The 21,098-nt window shown below is 33.5% G+C and overlaps 1 protein-coding gene across 1 annotated transcript; it reads left to right on the plus strand.

The window, feature by feature from the left end:
* The first annotated feature begins 9,497 nt into the window (after positions 1–9,497).
* On the plus strand, positions 9,498–11,781 carry LOC136978265 (uncharacterized). Its single transcript, XM_067273950.1, has 5 exons — positions 9,498–9,779; positions 9,852–10,039; positions 10,103–10,129; positions 11,431–11,454; positions 11,535–11,781. Exons 1-5 carry the CDS (start codon positions 9,725–9,727, stop codon positions 11,652–11,654), a joined length of 414 nt encoding a protein of 137 aa, XP_067130051.1. The 5' UTR covers positions 9,498–9,724; the 3' UTR covers positions 11,655–11,781.
* The last annotated feature ends 9,317 nt before the right edge of the window (positions 11,782–21,098 follow it).

Below are 21,098 nucleotides of genomic sequence, written 5' to 3' on the forward strand. Positions count from 1 at the left end.
ATTACACAAAATAGATAGTAATCAGTATTATTCTTAAAAATAAATTAATTTTTAATTTTAATGCAAGTACATTAAAATGCTTCCTCCTCTTTCAGTATTAATGCTCCTGCCTTCCTTGAAATCATTGCTTTTTTTTTATATTTGGCTGTATTCTATTCCATGTCCTTCCTGGGACCAGCTAGAGCCACTAGGTTTTGCATGGGGTTAAGCAACAGTACTCAGCAGTTCTGTCGTATGTAATTAGATTCTATCTGGATCACTTATTGCTTAACTTCAGTAATCTGACTAGAACTGGCATGTTTAGCAAAGTCTTATCTAAATGCCCACATATATTAATACAATAGAGCATCGTTTATCTGAAAGCCAATCAACCGAAAGCTTTCCGGTCGTACTGTGTCATGCTGAATCAAACATTTTTGATACTAGATTAACTTCTAAAGTATAATTTTTTTGTTTTTATATTTTTCAATATATTTATTTTGTTTGTACAAAATAAACAAATAATTTTTAACGATACAATAGCCACAATTATTATTATAAAAACTTTTGTTAGGCTTAAAATCAACGAAAATTCAACGCAAAGTGACATGCAACGAAGAAAAATTTCAACATGTGATAGGTTAATATATTTTTTCGTACATAATCGGTTATCCAAAAAACTCGAGTCCCCAATTGATTCGGATAAACGACACTCTACTGTACTATATGTTTTTAATTAATGAAATATGGAAATTATGACAAGTTAAATTTATTTAGTGGTAAATATAATATATATATATATATATATATATATATATAATTTTTTTTTTTTTTTTTGCAAATATTAACAAATAAAAATGGCATAAATTTTATTAGATAATTATTGTTAAAATAAATCAATATATACTTTCAGGCAAATGTGATAAAAAAAATTCACAATGAATGAAAAAATGATTAAAACTTACATATTTATCCACTAATGAATCATATTCTGAAGGGATTATTTTCAAGAAAATGATGCTCATATATTATTTATAGGACAGATATTTTTTCCATTGATATGTGAAAGAGGTGCTCTGCACTTTTTATATAGCTTTTTTTCCCTGATGAGATAAGCCATTCAGCTTCATTCATATGCATGATGATATTTGTTAACACATATATTATAATAAAGAACATTAATACAGAATTTACCAACATTCCTACCTCAGTATTTTTTCATGAGTTAAGAGAAAAAAAGTGATTTTCTCTTATTAAAAATTTAAATTTTAATGTAGTAAATTATTCAAGATAAATGTTTGCAATGATTTAGTATTAATGTATGTATAAGGTATAGTATGGTCTTGTTTTACATTAGGCTTGTGTCAGCAGGAAAAACAATTTTACAAATTGCAGCCCAGCATTGTGACGATGTCACAATGCTGGGCTGCAATTTGTAGAATATCATATTTTTAATTAATTTAATATATACGCCTCCCCCTCAAATTAGTATTGGCATGCCCCTGTATATCTTACTTTTCCTTTAACAATAGAGTTGTGTTGGTCATCTATCTAACATCTTTCAGGGGAAATTTTTAAATAGAAATCACGTGACTTCTAGTGCAAACTGGAAGTTTGTATACAGTTAATTGGAGCCTTGTGTCCCTAAGCTTTCTGTATATGGTCTCAGCTTTCGTCTATGTAACTCCATTCTGAAGATTAAGGAAAGAGACAGACAGCAGTGGGAATTTATAAGTCAACAATTTTTTCAAATTTCAGCTCAATTATCCATGCATCCTAGGGTTAACCTAACCATTCTGCTATCTGCTTTCTGCAGAATGGAAAAACATGTGAATCTTTACATTAAGCCTTATATAAAACAATGCTCTACTATAAATAACAATTCTTATAGTTGCTTCATTTTGTTTAACTAGTAGTTATTTTCCACCAGACTTGCATGCAAAATTTTTAATTAATACATTAATGTTAATAAAGAAAGAACTGAAGTGAAAAATGAATTTAAATGTGGTGCTATCGAGAAATGAAGCAAAGATATTTTAAAAATTGCTATTTTTTTAACCTCCAGGTTATCTATGTGAAAATAAGTATAATAATATTGCATTAATAGTAATTAGTTAATCTTCAATAACCATACAACTGTCTAAATTGTATGTTGTATTTAAATACATTTTTTTCTATAAAAATTAATTGTATATAATTATATGTAATTATTATAAAGAAAATAAAGTTTATTTTGTTTTATTTTTGGTTTATTCATATAAAATTTTATCGAATACAGGTGTGCACTGCTTAATGATGGCTCTCATATACAGTACAACAGAGATTGCATAAAGATTACAATGGAGCTGAAAATTTTATAGTCACCTGTACCTTTTCCATGTTTCAATACATTTAGACAAATACTTGTATAGGCTATATGTAACACAATATTTGCTTAATGATGTGTTTCTTGGAATGTATCCCCACCATTAAGTGGCACATACTTGTATTTAATATATAATATTTAATTCATAGTAAGGAAACTTTGTAACAAATTTATAATCACAATTTCTTAAATATTTTTTTAGGTATTTATCAGAGAAAATGAAATTTATAACTCAACAGTTACATATCTAATTATAACAGTACATATCTTCAAGAATTTCATATTAATTAAAAAATCCTCCTCTTCAGCCTATTCCTATAAAGTTTGGGATTAATGGAGAATTTGTTTCCTATACAGGAAATAGATTTTTACATACCTTTTTTTCCTAGGTACTCTTCCTGCCAACAAACCTTTATCAGGATTGAAGCAAGGCAGAGCTATCAAACTCAGTGAAAATAAATAGTACTTAATATTATTTATCAACCCTTGTTAGTGTGTTACTTCAACTTTCACTGATTTTTATAAATCATTACCTAAGGAGATAAAATTTAATTTCTTTTAATTTTATGCTCTATAAGCAAAAAATTAAAAGAAATGGATTTATCTGTCAGAAACCATTAAAATTCTATAAGAACTCTTACAGAATTTTAATGGCTTTGACAGATAAACTCTCAATTACTTTACCATTCTTACAAAATTTTATTATTACATAAATTGGAACATCTTATATAATTTGGCATTGTAACGCTAAATCATTAAAGCAAAATTAGATATCATATAAAAGTACAAATGTAGCTCTGAACAAGATGGTTGGGACCTGTACACCATGCCCACATGAGTAAAAATAGTGAAACAGAGGATCTATATGTAATCCTTCACGAGATAATCCCTCAAAATCAGCTCAGCCATTGTTAAATACACGATAGACTTGACGGAGCGTATGGCATGACTCCAAACACACCCAGAAATAGTTTGGGCAATGGTATTTCTCACAAATTTACGAGCTTTTAGCCATCTCTAGTAGTGTGGAAAACTATTTTTAGCAGTTTTGAGAAATAATTCCAAATTGTTTCATTTTTAAATTTTATCTCATCCTTGACAATCTCTAAAATTCCAGATATAACCCATCAAAATCAGCCTCAGTTCCTTTGACTTTCATAACTATAGGCACGATCTACAGCTCTGATAATGTTCCAACTGCCTCATACAGAATTGCATATGTAACTATTTAAACTTATAAGATTTACTTTTACGTGTTGTTTAAGCTTTGAAAATCATAATAAAATTATTACAACAACAAAAATAAAAAAGCAGGCATAACTTTAGAACTTTATTTTATGGAATATATTCCCTGAATTGATCTAAGAAAAATAATGATTAATTGATGGGAGTACAGATATTACTTCTATAATTAAAGATCTCATTTGCATAGACTACTACTACTCGATAAAGTAGCAGAATCCTAGGAGAACTTACTAAGAATTCTATCTTTGAGTCCAAATTTTTTATCCTTAAACTCTGTTAAATATTCCGTAGACAAAATTTGTTTACATTCGTTATGAGTTAAGCCAGTAGCAGAATACAACCGATTCAATTTATATTTCTGTCCATGTTCATTCCTCATTATACGGTGTAAGCTTTGATAATATCTTTCACACTCCTTTTCGTCATTAATTTTAGTACCTTCTCCTTGACGGAAGAATTGAAGAACCTCTTTTTTAATAAACTGTCCCAAATCTCTTCCAGTTTTCGTATCGTCTATCCTCCACTCTTTACACAACCTCATGTACTTATTGTAGGTGGACGCCATCTTGCGACTCTGCGCCACCTGATGTACGTAGATGGTAACTAAAAGTTAACTTGGAGCGCTTTTTTTTCCGCCGCGTGGACACTAATTTGGAGTTACGTTTGGATGAGAGTAAATTATTAGGTTTTGGTAATCAGTATACTCCAGCTGTAGGGCTCTTGGGAGATCTGGTTTCTGTTACGATATCTCTTTGACAACATCTCTTAAAGCACTACGTTCAGCTGCATTAGTTTTATAAAGACGTGACCATAAAGGTTTATTATTCTCAGTTTCTTTAATGTCCATCACCGTAAAATCTGCCAATTCAAGTTCACTTAGATTACATGCAAAACTGTTTTGCATGTAGTCATTAATCAATCTAGTAATTGTGAGCAGTGGTGATCTTCAGCGGGTTCGCACAGGTTCGGCCGAACCCGTTTTTTTTTTTTTTTTTTTTTTTTTAACTCTTTCCGCCCTGTGGGCACTAAGAGGGCCTCTTTTAGTAGGCCCATTATGGGTTCGGCCAGGCCCACAATGGGGCGACCGGGTGGTGAGGGACGGGGCCCGACATATCCGAACGGACCACCACCCGAAAAATTCCTGGGGATTATTCGACCCGTTCGGATTCGATCCCGGGTCCCCCAGAGCGGTAGGCTGCCACCTTTACCGCTCGGCCATCCGGCCGTCCGGGGACTATGCCTTGGTGCGATCTCTCTCGACCGTTTCAATCGCGATCGATTCAAGAGAGTTCTTGAAACTAGATCCAGTCATAAGAGAGATTCCACAATCTCACTCGCGCGAGATAATACAAGATGGCTGTGGAAGACGTGTCGGGCTATGGACAGCGAAATAAAAAGGATATTGTATTTCGAGAGACGATGACATCTGTCTATTATCAGCTGTCTATTATTCGGGGTGAAAAATTTCTCTGCCTAAAAAAAAGGTCGACAGCACTAATATACTATTGTTACCTGGTCTTCGCCCAGGCACCTTACGTTTCAAATACGCCACTGATTATTAGATATATCGCAAGAAAAGGTATTGTATTTATTTCTAGCCAAAACTTCCATTTTGTTTGTCGGTGATTGTTAGGGAAAAATTTTCTGCTAGCGAAGCCTTTGTTAAATATTTCGAATATCACCACTGTTTGTGAGGCTCCGGAAGTGGGCCGAAACCACACAAAAAACTAAGAAAACAAGAATTTTTTTTTGTAGAAAAAATTTATAAAACGATTTAAGCAAAAGGTAAAAACTTCATGCCCCTATAAAGACATGTTTGATGGAATTATTAGAAAAGATACTTCTCATGTTAAAACAATAGAATGATGTACTAAGTCCTAAGATAGATCATCTTCCATTGGAATCGAATTGACAGATGATGTTGACTCATTTTGCGATCTGGGATCCGATCTCGTTACACTTAGTGACGAGGGGAGACCAATTAGAAAGCGATGAGTAGGAGAGATCAATCGGAATGGTCGGTCTGGACCCAAAAAAGCTTATAAAAATGACAATTCCAAGGACACAGGGAGCTTCTCGGCCTGTCTTTGCTATTGTGTACATCCCTCTTGAAACAAAAGAAGGAGATATTCGACGTCATCGATCTTATTTAGGACCCGTTATCCATCGCTCCAGCCACTGATCGCCGACCGACAACGCCCTGGGGCTGTCAACCACAAGAAGAACCAGAGGAAGTGAATCCGCTCACCAACAGAAGACTGTTATTGTAAACATCTTTTGTACAATAAACCTGGATAATTATATTGTAACTGGAGAGTTGTCTCTGTATTAACATTCCTACAAACGAATCGACACTGCTCGGACATCCTGCCGTTACGAGCGGATCGGCGACCTCATATATCACTTCACGGTCATTATCACTCAGATTTATCAAATTTCACTTTGGGCTTTAACTTCCATGTTATTGACTGCAACTTTTTCTTCGTCCACAGCTTTACGTTTTACAGGTACTGTACCAAAAACACTATCTTTCGTAATGTCCACTCCTTTTTTTTTTTTTTTTTTTAACTCTTTCCGCCCTGTGGGCACTAAGAGGGCCTCTTTTAGTAGGCCCATTATGGGTTCGGCCAGGCCCACAATGGGGCGACCGGGTGGTGAGGGACGGGGCCCGACATATCCGAACGGACCACCCCCCGAAAAATTCCTGGGGATTACTCGACCCGTTCGGATTCGATCCCGGGTCCCCCAGAGCGGTAGGCTGCCACCTTTACCGCTCGGCCATCCGGCCAATGTCCACTCCTGTAAGAGGATCTTTTTAGAAGCCTGTTGGGTTCGGACAGATACATACCAGATAACGGGATGGTCGGATTGGGAGGTTGGGGCTTGACATATCCGGACAGATCACCTCCAAAAAATTCCTGGTGTGTTTTCAACCCGTTCGAATTCGATTCCCCAGAGCAGTGGGCTGCCACCTTAACCACTCGGCCATTAGGCCGTAAACTTGGATTACTTTTTTAATTTGTCTAATCAAAAGAACTGAATTGTTAACACCTAAATAGGGACAACTTTTCCATACAAAGCCCTCCCAGGAAGTATCCACCTTGGCATATATCTCTGGTTGTATCGCCGTATCCCACCAACCCAAACCTGTTAATTTCGATAGATCTTTATCTATCGAGTTGGAAATATTTTCTCTTAGCTACAGTTTAATTCAAATTATTGTTAAACAAACGTATGTATAATAATTATACCGTATTTTACTTTTTCAATAGTTGTTCAAAAATACTCGCAAGGTCGAAATCATTAATATTCCACATTACTTTCCTGTAATATAGATAATCTGCAAAATTTTTATAAATTATTAATACTGAAAATTGTCAAAATATATTTATTATATTCTCCCAATTTTGTTTGGGTAATATACAAAGGCCATATTATCTTTGCATGCTGATGCCAAATACAATGATACAGAATTAATTCCATTGTGTACGAAGTGTGCATTTGCACGGGGCTTTGTACGTGTTAGCCGTTTCAAATACTTTTAAGGGTTCTGATCCCACTTCTTTATAGACATTACACGGATACAGATATAGTAATAATAATAATAATAATAATAATAATAATAATGTGGAGTAAGACGAAGGCTCTAAGAAGGCCGGACTTTAGACAGATATGTTTGTGCGTTAATTTACCGCTGCCTATTTTCGATTAATTCTCGGGCCTCCAGTGTCTTCAAAGGACTCCGTATTTATATTTTGCAGCAAAATATTGACCCGATTCTGCAATTATGTCCATTATGAATGGATCTGATCTCTATGGGTTACACTGTATGAAAGGAAGTTAGGCAAAAGAGTTTAGCGATTTAAATAATAAATTACGCACGTAATAAACTGTTAAACTATATCTAATTAATTTAAGTAATTCCATTAATTATTATCAAGCAAACCGTATAAGACGTCTGAATTTTTGGTGAATTTGCTTGTTGAGTATGAAAAAAGGGTTTCTTAGTGTCCGCAGACAAAAAGAGTTTAAAAAATAACAACGGGAAGTGAATGGAAAGACGTCTTATGTTACATTTTCCTATATGCAACGTGATAATATAGGTCTAAACACATTTTGACGTAGAAAACACGAGATGATTCTTCCCATTAATTCTTTGCATACATAAAACTTTTTTTTAAATTATTGCCTTATGAAAATGTAATTTTTAAATGTCTATTACAAATGCATTAAGCCTACAATGGAAGTGGCGATGTGGTTAAGAAAGTTTTTTCATGCCTATAGTGGAATTTAGTCAGATTTACAAGCGGACAGACGAGGAACAAGGGGAATGTTTCTGAGATTTTCGGACTCGAACCCAAATTCCGCAAAGTGGCATCTGCTGCATTTACTCAACGGTCCATCCGGAAAGTCATAAAATTTGAACCAGGCGTTGAGTTCGAACCATAATCGATATAATTTGTTCTTCTATCCCAACAGACGAGTTTTATAATATTTTATAAATGGTGAAGATGGTCGAGGTAGTAAATGGATTAGACTAATGCTTTGAGGGATTCGAATTCGAGTCTAAAAGCTTCAGAAATGTTCGTGAGAAATGTTTTATCCTGTCCTTAACCAATTGATTTTCCATTTATTTCATTTTTAACTCTATTCTATAAACACAACGAGGATCTTTTTCCGAGCACAAGGTAAGTTTGACCACGTCCGTAATAGGAAACAGTGCAGGACCCAACGCAAAAAATTGCTGCTGTTTTACCCGCCCGGATTCGATCCTGGGTCTCCCGGAGTAGGTTGACACATTGACCTCATCTGGCCCCAACTTGTGGCCTGACTGAATTCCACTATAGTCATGACAAAAAGATATGACCATGAATAATTTCATCCTTTTCCTAATAACTTTGTCTCACGAGATCAGCAGCGGAAGTATGATCTGCTTTTGCAACATTACATGGCTGATCAATAAGAATGTAAACATGAATGGAATTTGTATTTTAAGTTTTATATTATTTATTTTACATACAATTTTAAATCTTAAGCAAATTTTTAAACTTCAAGAGGTGTTTTTTTTTAAATGTAAATTTGGATAGAGCTGTTCGTTATGTAAAATACTATAAACTGTTACCTCACAATTTATAGTATTATCTTTAAATTTTGAAACCAAAACTGAGTTTAAAACATTCAAAATATGATAAGTTTTCATACATCTGTAATGCATTTTGTTATTGAAATTAATTCTTTTTCAATGTGATCTATTCTTTTGTTGAACACCATCGCGGTATTCTCAACATTGTCTGCCAATTGTTGTAGTCTAATGAAGTTGGCTTCTTGAACGTTCGAATCCTTTGAAGAATGGAGACTTTTATCTTATAAAAAAGTTACAGATTTGTAAATATTCTATATTTTACGATGAAATTTTAAGTTTTGGTAGCATTTTACCTTGATCTTTACATTGAATCTTGCGAAAGCATTTGTACAGTGAGCGGCAAAATTTCGTTTTATCAGTTACCTTTTTCGATTTATTCTCTGCAACGTTCAACGTGTTGGAATTTTGGACACTTTTTCTATTATACACAGGTTTGTACAGTGTTGGAAGTGTCCCACCTAAGCTGTATCTATACACCACTCTATTCAAGTCTTCATCGATTGGTTTATTGTATAATTCGATGGTTTTCAATATGGATTCCAGAAGTACTTTCAAGTTTTTTGGATTTTCTGCTAGTTTTTCGGGTGTTATCGTGTTCAACGCATCCCGAAAAGTACTTTTTCTTTTGCTAGCCTCCATTTGCTTTATTCCCTCTTCTATAATTTCGTAACAATACCAATTCAACAATTAGCATATAGTAAATGAAACGTCCGGATTAATTTAATCTTTTGTAATTGATGCTTAGAATTAGTTGTATTATAATATTCAGAAACAACAACAAACCTTGTGTCAATTGAAATACGTCATAATTTATTTAAACAACGATTTCCGTTAGTTTATAAAAGTACTGTATAATATCGTACCGTATTAAACAGTCACCTGTAGTGTTACGACTTTATATAGATAGGAGGATAAATCTAAACTAAATATCATATTTAGTGCCAATTTATACAGTAATTTTGAGTGTTTATAATCATTCGTAGCCCACTGAAATGAAATTCTTCTTCGTGTTATTACTTGTAATGTTATGCTATGCGGGTCTAACAGGTAGTGTTTGTATGTTTATTATAGGTAATCGTTATGATTCTATTGATACACAAAAGCAGAATATAATTATAGAATGTGAAGAAGGTAGCGAAAGTGAAAATGGAGAAGGAGGCGAGGAGAAGGAAGGAGGCGAAGAAGGAGGGGAAGAAGAAGGCGAGGAGGAGGGAGGAGGGGAAGAAGGAGGCGATGAGGAAGGAGGGGAAGAAGACGAATCATGTTTCATGAATGGAATTAAACAGATGACTGAATCTGCTGTTGAAGTATGTAATAATATAATTTTTTTTTATTTCGTATATATGTTTTAAAAATAAACAATTTTACAGTTGGCATCTTCCACGTGTTTCTTTCCGGTAAGTAGCTTAATCAAATATTAATAGAAATAATAAGTATAGTCCTACAGTCTGATTCTCGAAAGTTTGAGAAAGTTTTTATACATTACAATTATAGTTTAATAATGTATTATACTCTAATATCTTAAATAAGTCACAGGTATTGATTAAATTGTTCTTATACCTTATGACTATTATTTAAATTAATTATTTTTAGTATTTTATAACCAATAGTTTAACAAGTAAAATAAACTGTTTAAATTAAACTTTTATAAAATAGATATAAAGTTATGCAATTTCCTGCAAAATATCACTGAATAAAGCATGATATAACTTATGAACTAATAAATCTATCTTGCCTTTTTCTGTATTGATGCAGTATATAAATATCTGGTTACTTGACCATTTTTTACATATTCACCATATTCTTTAATTTTATCTATAATACACCACCAACAATATTCTAATATCGCTTATATCGGAGTGCATGTCGAGTTTATGCGGTCCTTTTCAGCCCACAGCTGAGAATTACAGGCTCGATTCAAGATCCCAATGATACGTTTGGGACCTGAACGGATCTGTAGAGCATACACGAAATATAGTGAATGATTTACTCATTTCCCTTAGAGTCCACATAAACTGCGTATTCACTTAGACAGATAGGGATGCAGTTATGACCTTTTATGCTTCTAAATTTTTGTTAGACGCTCGAGAATCATTCTGTAATATATCTAATTATAAACCGGAAATCCTCGTTAGTTCAAAATTCGAGGGACGAAATAATCACAAGAATTCGAATTATCCGAGATTTACATATTTCTGTACAATATGCCAAATGACACGTAACTAATGTAATTTATTAAATAAACGGAATATGGCTACTTATACAGAACAGAACGCTATTTTCGTTAATTAATAATTAATAATAATAATGAGAGCCATAATCACAGATAAAACAATTTACCACAACAGACCAGACATCACACTCATTGACAAACAATAAAATCACATACATTATAGACATATCTATTCCAAACACTTACAATGTGCAGAACACATGCACTGAATAAGTCAGCAAGTACACAGAACTCGCCCAGGAAATAAGGCCTGTCTGTGGAGGATAGATAGGGTGCTTATTGTACCCGTCGTTCTCTCCTCTACAGGTGTCATACTTCACGCACTACACAAAAGCCTGGGCACATTACAATTGAATAAAAACACATAACAGAAGGAAAATACGAACTAACAGAATTCGAATTAACGAGGATTCCCTGCATGATTTAAATATAGCTAAATATAAATATATTTTTTAAATATTCTAGATTCCCGAATTACCTATTAATGAGGTAAGCGCTTTTTTCATATGTTCACCAATAATTTGGTATAAATATAGATAATTTAATAATATAAAAATAATGTTAAACAGGGTATGAAAAAGGTTGCTGGTAACATGGTTGATTTGGGGGCATGCGTTGGGCTTAAATTGGTGAATAGCGAAATGTTAGACAGGGTAGAGAAGTTTGTACCGACGTCTTCAAAGAAATAATGGAAAATATTACCATATAAATTACTACGAAGATTTTATTTTAATTTTGTAAGTTTTATAACTTGTTTCAAGCATAAAACATGTAAAATTTGAATAATGTGATATTAAAGTTAATTTTTTAAATCAATATGTTAATATATTTTGAAGAAATTTAAATTACTTAATCGAGTTCAACGTAAAAGATTCTAGATGTAGGAAACAAAAGGATGATTGACAGTCTTTATATTAATTTATATTCATAATATAAATTATTATTAATTTACAGTCACTTATAAAACACATAATATGATCTATGTGTTTAAAAGAAATGCACATATAAACGTACGTTAACACATGGTAAGTGGAGAGGGAGAGAGCATACGCGACAAACACAGCATACACGTGTTTAGTTATAGAAATTTGAGTTTATCTGGAGAGATAGCCCCTAAGTAATTATACATTTACAGATTATCGTAACAAACGGATTCTAGCGTAGACGTAAAAAACAGATTTTTAACTGTTCATTGGAAACAATTGGAGCTTCGTAACAATTCTTGAGCATTATAGCCCCGCATCCATCCGATCTCGTGTTAAATTTAATTCAAAACACAAATGATTATGAAATTATACTCTAATTAGCAGGGATATCCAATAAAAACACAAAATAAATAAATGTTAACTATTGTGTTTTACAAACAATTCATATCAGTTCTAATTATGGCCAATAGAGGCGCGACTTTCAACCCAACTTCTAACAGATCCTTACTAGATATTTCTTTCTTAATTTCCAAAGAGGACAAACAAATAAACATATTTGTCTATCTCTAAACTAGATTTTAGACATATTTTAAGCCTAGATCAATGGTTCCCAACCTTTCATTGGCCGTGCCCCATCTAAGCACCTTTAAATTCCTGATGTTACCCCAGTGGCATATAATTCTTATTATTCAAAAAGTGAACTCCTATTTACGTGGAGGAAGCCTAAAAAACCATTAAATTGGTTTAAACCAGCTTCCAAAGAGCATTGTATTTATGGAAGAGAAAAATAAAAGAACGAAACGACAGTTGAAGTGCCGAAGTACTAATAATAAGATATAAGAACAATTAGCGGGCTTTAAAATTCATTCTCGAATTGCCCCTTTAAAAATCAATTTTTCCCGCCCTAAATTGAGAACCACGGGCTTAGACAGAAACATATCTAAGCCAAACTGTGGCCTAAAAAATTAAAGTTGTGCAGATTGTACGGACTTCTGCGATATGTGATAGGTGGGAAGTACTAAAACAAATGTTATGTAACTTTATACCTGTATATTTCTAGTCAACTACGCTGTTAAAAAGTTTTTTTTACATTTTTGGACCGAGAGGACCTTGAAACATCGAGAAATACCAAAAAATTTGTGGGTCTTTTTTTGTATGTATGCATGTTTTTGTGTGGGAAGAATGATTTTGTTTACCCTCTTTGAAGCTTAATAACTCCAGAAATTTTCGAAAAAAAGCGTAGAAATTTTGCAGGGAGGTTTGTTTATTAGGGGCGTTGACGCTATTAAATTTTGGTAGTTTAACGCCGACGAGGTGGGGAGATAAAGGGTGATCGTGTGTCGTATCTCGAAGGCTGTTTACTATATTTTAATAATATAGGTCTATTTGTATGCAGACATTAAAAAAAAACTTGTGTAGTGTGGTTGTCATGGTAACGACTTATGACTAGTGTGCTGACCTGGATAAATGAAGTTTTTCAACAATTGGTTGTCACGGTAACCACCGTCATCATGACAACCAATCGTCATTAAGTCCGACCTTACTCGAGATACGACACACGACTCTCTTTATCTTCCCACCCCGTCGACCTTTGACCGTCAAAATTTAACAACATCAATCCTTCTAACATACAAACCTCCTTGCAAAATTTCAGAAATTTTCGACTAAAAGCACGGAAGTTATTAAGCTTCGAAAAGGTTGAACAAAATCGTATCCTCCCATACACACACTAACATTCTCGACATTTTAAGGTGCTCTGAGTCCAAAAAATGTAAACATCTTGGGGGTGATTTTTTAACTGAATGCCGTACTTTCCCGCTGTTAGCTGAGAAAGTTAAAAAATGAAAATGCAAATGACATGCTTTTAATACACGTGCAAGATTCGAAGTGTCTTTGTTTACAAAAAATCACGCGATTTCCTGTGTCTACCGGAAGTTTGTATACAGTCAAACCTGTTTTTATGCGCTCTTTTTATGTGCGATTTTTATTTGTGCGATTTTTTTAATGCGAATTTTTAATTTGTGCGGTATAGTTGGCGACTAGTCTCGTGCGATTCGTCATGTCTTACGTTGACTTATTATAGCTAAATAAACTTATTATAGCATAAATGCACTTATTATAGTAATATTATTGCATGAATATGCGAAAAATGAAATAATTTACTTTTTAAGTCAACAAAACACCACCTGGACAAAAATATGTAAAACAGACGATAGACCAGACGATGCAGTCAAGTGCTGACATCTGTTGTCAATAAATTCTATTTCGTACGGTTTTGAGTTATTTTCTATGTGAGACTTTTTTTATGCTGTCCCTGTTGACCGCATAAAAAAATATTTTTTAATTGTGTCGCGAAAACTATTATTTACAGCCATTCGTGAAGTTTCGTAAGATTTTTTTTATGCGTTTTTTTTAATGCGGTCCCTATCCCCCGCATAAAAACAGGTTTGACTGTATACTTAATCGGGGCCTCCGACCTTAAGCTTTTCATATGTTCTCGAGATTAACAAAGGACAGACAAACAGGCAGTGAGGATGTATAGGTCTGCAATTTTCAAGTATTCTGCCGTTTCGTTTTCGTTGGCCCACCCTGTATAGATGACTAGCATGACTCGATTGTTATCGGGAGAAGTATGATTTACAGGGGAAGACACCACTAAAATCTTGATTAGGTATGGAAAGCCTAGAGTCGGAGATCCCGACTAACTGTACAAGACCTTCCAGAATAGACCGGAAGTCACGTCATTTTGAATTAAAAATTATATATGCTTCCTTCTATGTGGCCTCCCGTTTAAGAAGGCCTAACAAAACTTTAGAAGCCATAAAAATAAGTCATACTTCCCTATCTATCTGCCTGTATAAGTGAATACACAGTTTATGTATAGCTGACCCTAAAAAGATTTACTCAATCTTTCCTTACCCTGTGTTTTGTGTATACATACATAAAGTAAAATCTCGATTCTCATTTATCCGTCTAATTTAATACAATATATCCTTAATAACTAAAAATGCATGAAAACTTTGCAGTGTTTTACATGTAATACAGGAATTTTGTTATACACATCAACATAACAGAGCAGTGGAGGGGCAGGGCAGAGGAGGCAAGTGCCCAGGGTGCCGAAGAGATGGGGCACCAAAATTCTAAACTTGTAACACGGGCGAACTAATAAATTCATAGAAAACTGTCACATACGAAAAAAAATTATATTATCATGTGCCATGCCCCGTTATAGTTTCGTGGGGCCCATACAAATTTGAATTGGGGAATCCCTGTACAGTGTCGATTTCAGAAGTTCGTCTTTGGGAGGAATATTTTCTTATAAAAGATTGGTTTGGGGCTCTAGTTTGTGGGACCGTAGGCAATTGGGCTTTTTGCCTTAGCCTAAGGTAACGCACCACTGCCTAACCACGAATAATCGAATCGAGCAAATATTGCATGATTTTTAAAAACATATATTATTTTTAAATGTATAACAAACTGACGAAAAGCTCCTTGTTTAAGTTTGCCCTTGGCGTCAAATGCTGTAGCCACGATCCTGCTATATAAAACTAAACTTGGATTTGTTATGGCCTTAAGCTATAACACAACAGGTCTGTGTCCTCCGTAAAATAACCATTATGTTAAAAATACCAGACCTAAGCTACAAACTTATATGCTGAAACCTTAAACAGCGGCTTGTTTAGCTTATGTGGAAATTATCCCCATCATCTACAATAAATTAATTTAATATTTTTATTAATATTTGATTAAGCTACTTACCGGAATTAAACACAGGAATTGTGCAGTATAATAATGTTTATTTTTAAACATAAGCTTACACATGAAATTATAGAAAATTATATTATTACCTACATTAATAACTATAATATATTTAACTATATTTTGCATTTTTCTAATCAAACGTGTATTTCTTTCTTCACTTCCTTCTTCCTCATTTTCTCCCTCTTCTTTCCTCTATCCACTTATTATATCCATATCTGTGCTTTCTGATGTAGTCAATTTATCTTCGCTTTCCTCTGCTTCCCCTTCGCCTTTTCCCCCTTCGCCTTCTTCCCCTTCGCTCTTCTTTTCCACTTTCGCTTTTCCCTTCCTTTTCTTTGTCTTCTTTTTCTCCACCTTCACTTTCACTTTCGCCTTCTTTATATTTTATAATTACAATCTATTTTAGTGGCCGATTAGAATCATAAACATTACTTAGGTAGTATCTTTATGTTAACTATATTAGACTTGCATAGCATAACATTGCGAGCAATAACACCAAGACAAATTTCATTTTGGTGTGTTACCAATGACTGCAAACCCTTAAAATTACCGTAGAAGTAGGCACTAAATGTGATATTTAGTTTATATTTATCTGCACCACTCTATAAAACCATAACACTACACTAGCCTCTTTATATAAGACGTGACACTTTCACAGTATTTTTTTTCAATGCATAAATTATGACGTATTTTAATTGACACAAGGTCTCTAGTTATTGAAAAATACTATAATATAATTAATATAATTAATTTTAACGGTCAGAAGATTAAGTTAATCCGGACGTTTCATTTACTATATGCTAATTGTTGAATTGGTATTGTTACGAAATTATAGAAGAGGGAATAAAGCAAATGGAGGCTAGCAAAAGAAAAAGTACTTTTCGGGATGCGTTGAACACGATAACACCCGAAAAACTAGCAGAAAATCCAAAAAACTTGAAAGTACTTCTGGAATCCATATTGAAAACCATCGGATTATACAATAAACCAATCGATGAAGACTTGAATAGAGTGGTGTATAGATACAGCTTAGGTGGGACACTTCCAACACTGTACAAACCTGTGTATAATAGAAAAAGTGTCCAAAATTCCAACACGTTGAACGTTGCAGAGAATAAATCGAAAAAGGTAACTGATAAAACGAAATTTTGCCGCTCACTGTACAAATGCTTTCGCAAGATTCAATGTAAAGATCAAGGTAAAATGCTACCAAAACTTAAAATTTCATCGTAAAATATAGAATATTTACAAATCTGTAACTTTTTTATAAGATAAAAGTCTCCATTCTTCAAAGGATTCGAACGTTCAAGAAGCCAACTTCATTAGACTACAACAATTGGCAGACAATGTTGAGAATACCGCGATGGTGTTCAACAAAAGAATAGATCACATTGAAAAAGAATTAATTTCAATAACAAAATGCATTACAGATGTATGAAAACTTATCATATTTTGAATGTTTTAAACTCAGTTTTGGTTTCAAAATTTAAAGATAATACTATAAATTGTGAGGTAACAGTTTATAGTATTTTACATAACGAACAGCTCTATCCAAATTTACATTTAAAAAAAAACACCTCTTGAAGTTTAAAAATTTGCTTAAGATTTAAAATTGTATGTAAAATAAATAATATAAAACTTAAAATACAAATTCCATTCATGTTTACATTCTTATTGATCAGCCATGTAATGTTGCAAAAGCAGATCATACTTCCGCTGCTGATCTCGTGAGACAGAAAGTTATTAGGAAAAGGATGAAATTATTCATGGTCATATCTTTTTGTCATGACTATAGTGGAATTCAGTCAGGCCACAAGTTGGGGCCAGATGAGGTCAATGTGTCAACCTACTCCGGGAGACCCAGGATCGAATCCGGGCGGTTAAAACAGCAGCAATTTTTTGCGTTGGATCCTGCACTGTTTCCTATTACGGACGTGGTCAAACTTACCTTGTGCTCGGAAAAAGATCCTCGTTGTGTTTATAGAATAGAGAGTTAAAAATGAAATAAATGGAAAATCAATTGATTAAGGACAGGATAAAACATTTCTCACGAACATTTCTGAAGCTTTTAGACTCGAATTCGGATCCCTCAAAGCATTAGTCTAATCCATTTACTACCTCGACCATCTTCACCATTTATAAAATATTATAAAACTCGTCTGTTGGGATAGAAGAACAAATTATATCGATTATGGTTCGAACTCAACGCCTGGTTCAAATTTTATGACTTTCCGGATGGACCGTTGAGTAAATGCAGCAGATGCCACTTTGCGGAATTTGGGTTCGAGTCCGAAAATCTCAGAAACATTCCCCTTGTTCCTCGTCTGTCCGCTTGTAAATCTGACTAAATTCCACTATAGGCATGAAAAAACTTTCTTAACCACATCGCCACTTCCATTGTAGGCTTAATGCATTTGTAATAGACATTTAAAAATTACATTTTCATAAGGCAATAATTTAAAAAAAAGTTTTATGTATGCAAAGAATTAATGGGAAGAATCATCTCGTGTTTTCTACGTCAAAATGTGTTTAGACCTATATTATCACGTTGCATATAGGAAAATGTAACATAAGACGTCTTTCCATTCACTTCCCGTTGTTATTTTTTAAACTCTTTTTGTCTGCGGACACTAAGAAACCCTTTTTTCATACTCAACAAGCAAATTCACCAAAAATTCAGACGTCTTATATGGTTTGCTTGATATATAATTACTTAAATTAATTAGATATAGTTTAATTCCATTAACAGTTTATTACGTGCGTAATTTATTATTTAAATCGCTAAACTCTTTTGCCTAACTTCCTTTCATACAGTGTAACCCATAGAGATCAGATCCATTCATAATGGACATAATTGCAGAATCGGGTCAATATTTTGCTGCAAAATATAAATACGGAGTCCTTTGAAGACACTGGAGGCCCGAGAATTAATCGAAAATAGGCAGCGGTAAATTAACGCACAAACATATCTGTCTAAAGTCCGGCCTTCTTAGAGCCTTCGTCTTACTCCACATTATTATTATTATTATTATTATTATTATTATTACTATATCTGTATCCGTGTAATGTCTATAAAGAAGTGGGATCAGAACCCTTAAAAGTATTTGAAACGGCTAACACGTACAAAGCCCCGTGCAAATGCACACTTCGTACACAATGGAATTAATTCTGTATCATTGTATTTGGCATCAGCATGCAAAGATAATATGGCTATTATATATTACCCAAGAAAAGTTTGGAGAATATAATAAATACATTTTGGAAATTTTCAGTATAATATTCAGTAATTAATAAAACTTCTGCGAATGTTAATCCATACTTCAGGGAAGCCACGTGTAATATTTACATTTTAAGTAGTGCCACGTACAGTATTAATGATTTCGACCTTGCGAGTATTTGTGAATAACTATTAAAAAAATAAAATACAATACAATTATTATTCATATATACAATAAAAATTGCAGCTGAGAGGAAATATTTTTTACTGAATAGACTATTATCAGATTCGGCTTTGTGGGAGATCAGCCAAGGGGGATGCTTCGAGGAATGATTGTGTATGGAAAAGTGGCCTTATTCAGGTGTTCGACACGTAGATAAAAACGAAAAACTCCACGTGACCAACGAGTTGGCCACGTGGAGTGTTTTCTAGTTTCATAATTGTTCAGTGATTTTATCCACTTGGCCACTGGTGGACCACAAAACTGTCAGATTTAACTGCTAATATAAACGAAAACTATTTAAATAACTAAATAAAATCAAGAACATTTTCTGAAGTAATATAGATTCAGAACGGATAACGTAAACTAATATAAATAATAAACGTAACTAATAAATAATGATGTGTTCTATATGTATAAAATGAATGATTATGTAACTTTATGTTAACTCGTCTGATGTAAGTGCATTCACACACACACTCAAAAAAAACACACAACATACATATGATATGTTTTTGTTTTTAAATAGAAATTTCAGTAGAAACTCTCTAAGCTATTAAAAAAATATCATTTCAGAAGTGTTTAAATTCAAAGTGTTTGTATTTAAACCATTTAACAAATTACACGATATGCAGGATCTAATTAATCTGCAAGGATGCTAAAATGTCTCGCTTTTAAACAATTACACGTTTGTATATTTTCGTGGAAAATGGAATAAATGATGGTAAGGAGGAAAAAAAATGGCGTTCAACTTCAGTTTTCTTCAATATTACAAACGGTTTTTGCGTGTACTGATGCATACATTTCTGTTACAGATGGATAATAGATCGATTGGTCAAATCAAACTCCATTATCCAAGATTTTTCTGTATTATATCATCTATACATCCCAGTGATATGATCTTACAAAGAAACAAAGAAATTTACTTAAAAATACGGGCTCTCGGGTCCCCTGTAAAGGCCTGGATCCCGTTGCTACAGTAAAGTCTTCTCCCCTTTCGTCAGGGCTGCCTACTTAAATAAGTTTACAAGGTTTAAAACCTGGTGTGTACTGTACAGTTCGGTTCATACCACACTTATAAGAGTAGAATCGCAACGTCACTAAATATACCGCCTACGTTGAAGCAGGCTCTACTGTTTTGGCTAAAATATGACTGCCATTCCCTATACGTAACCGAATTCGATTCCACATCCCCAAAGAGGAAGATTGACGTCTTAACAAGCTCTGCTATTCGTTCGTCATTAAATTGAATTGCAGCTAAGACGTAGTTACTGCATATAAAATAGCGTAACATTCAAACAACCGTAACAACAACGAGAATTTTATTATTTATTATACAAAAATATTAAAGTTTCATCATAGATTTAGAGATATTAATAAACATTTTAACCTGTTTGTTCTTCTGTTCATTACGCTCAAATCTCTCGTAACTGATACAAAATTTGCATATGCGAGTTTCGTGCAGTTTTCATTTATTTAACTTCGAATTAATAATACATAACTGAATTAAAATGTGTATTAAAAATATTCACAAACGAATCACGTAAATATTCTATTGTCTGTTGTTATTATCGAGTGCATCTTCTAATCGAGTTGGTTAAGAAGTGTCCTCGTTCAAGGGGTATTGGTGCTATTAAAAATTTCCGTGGTTAAAGGTCGTGGGATGGGGAGATAAAGGGGGTCGTGTGTGTCTCCTGTAAGGTCAGATTTAATGACGATTTAACTCACTATCGTCATCCCTACCCTCAAAATTAAGCTTTTTGCCATTTCGTAGTAATTAAAAATATAAAAAGTTTCTTTTATAACAAAATATCATAATAAAATCGCGTGTGGCGTCATCAATTAAGTTATATTGTAATTAAAATTATAAAAAAATATTTTCTAAATAAGTTCTCATAATAACCGGAAAAGTTATGCAACTCGTTGCTGGATTTTTTCGTCTACAATTCAGAGATCATCATCCTTTAAGATCGATTGAAAAGCCTTAAAAAAGAAAAAACATAACACA

The sequence above is a fragment of the Centruroides vittatus genome, unplaced genomic scaffold (genome assembly GCF_030686945.1).
Source record: "Centruroides vittatus isolate TY-2023 unplaced genomic scaffold, ASM3068694v2 contig_502, whole genome shotgun sequence".
NCBI classification, from domain to species: domain Eukaryota; kingdom Metazoa; phylum Arthropoda; class Arachnida; order Scorpiones; family Buthidae; genus Centruroides; species Centruroides vittatus.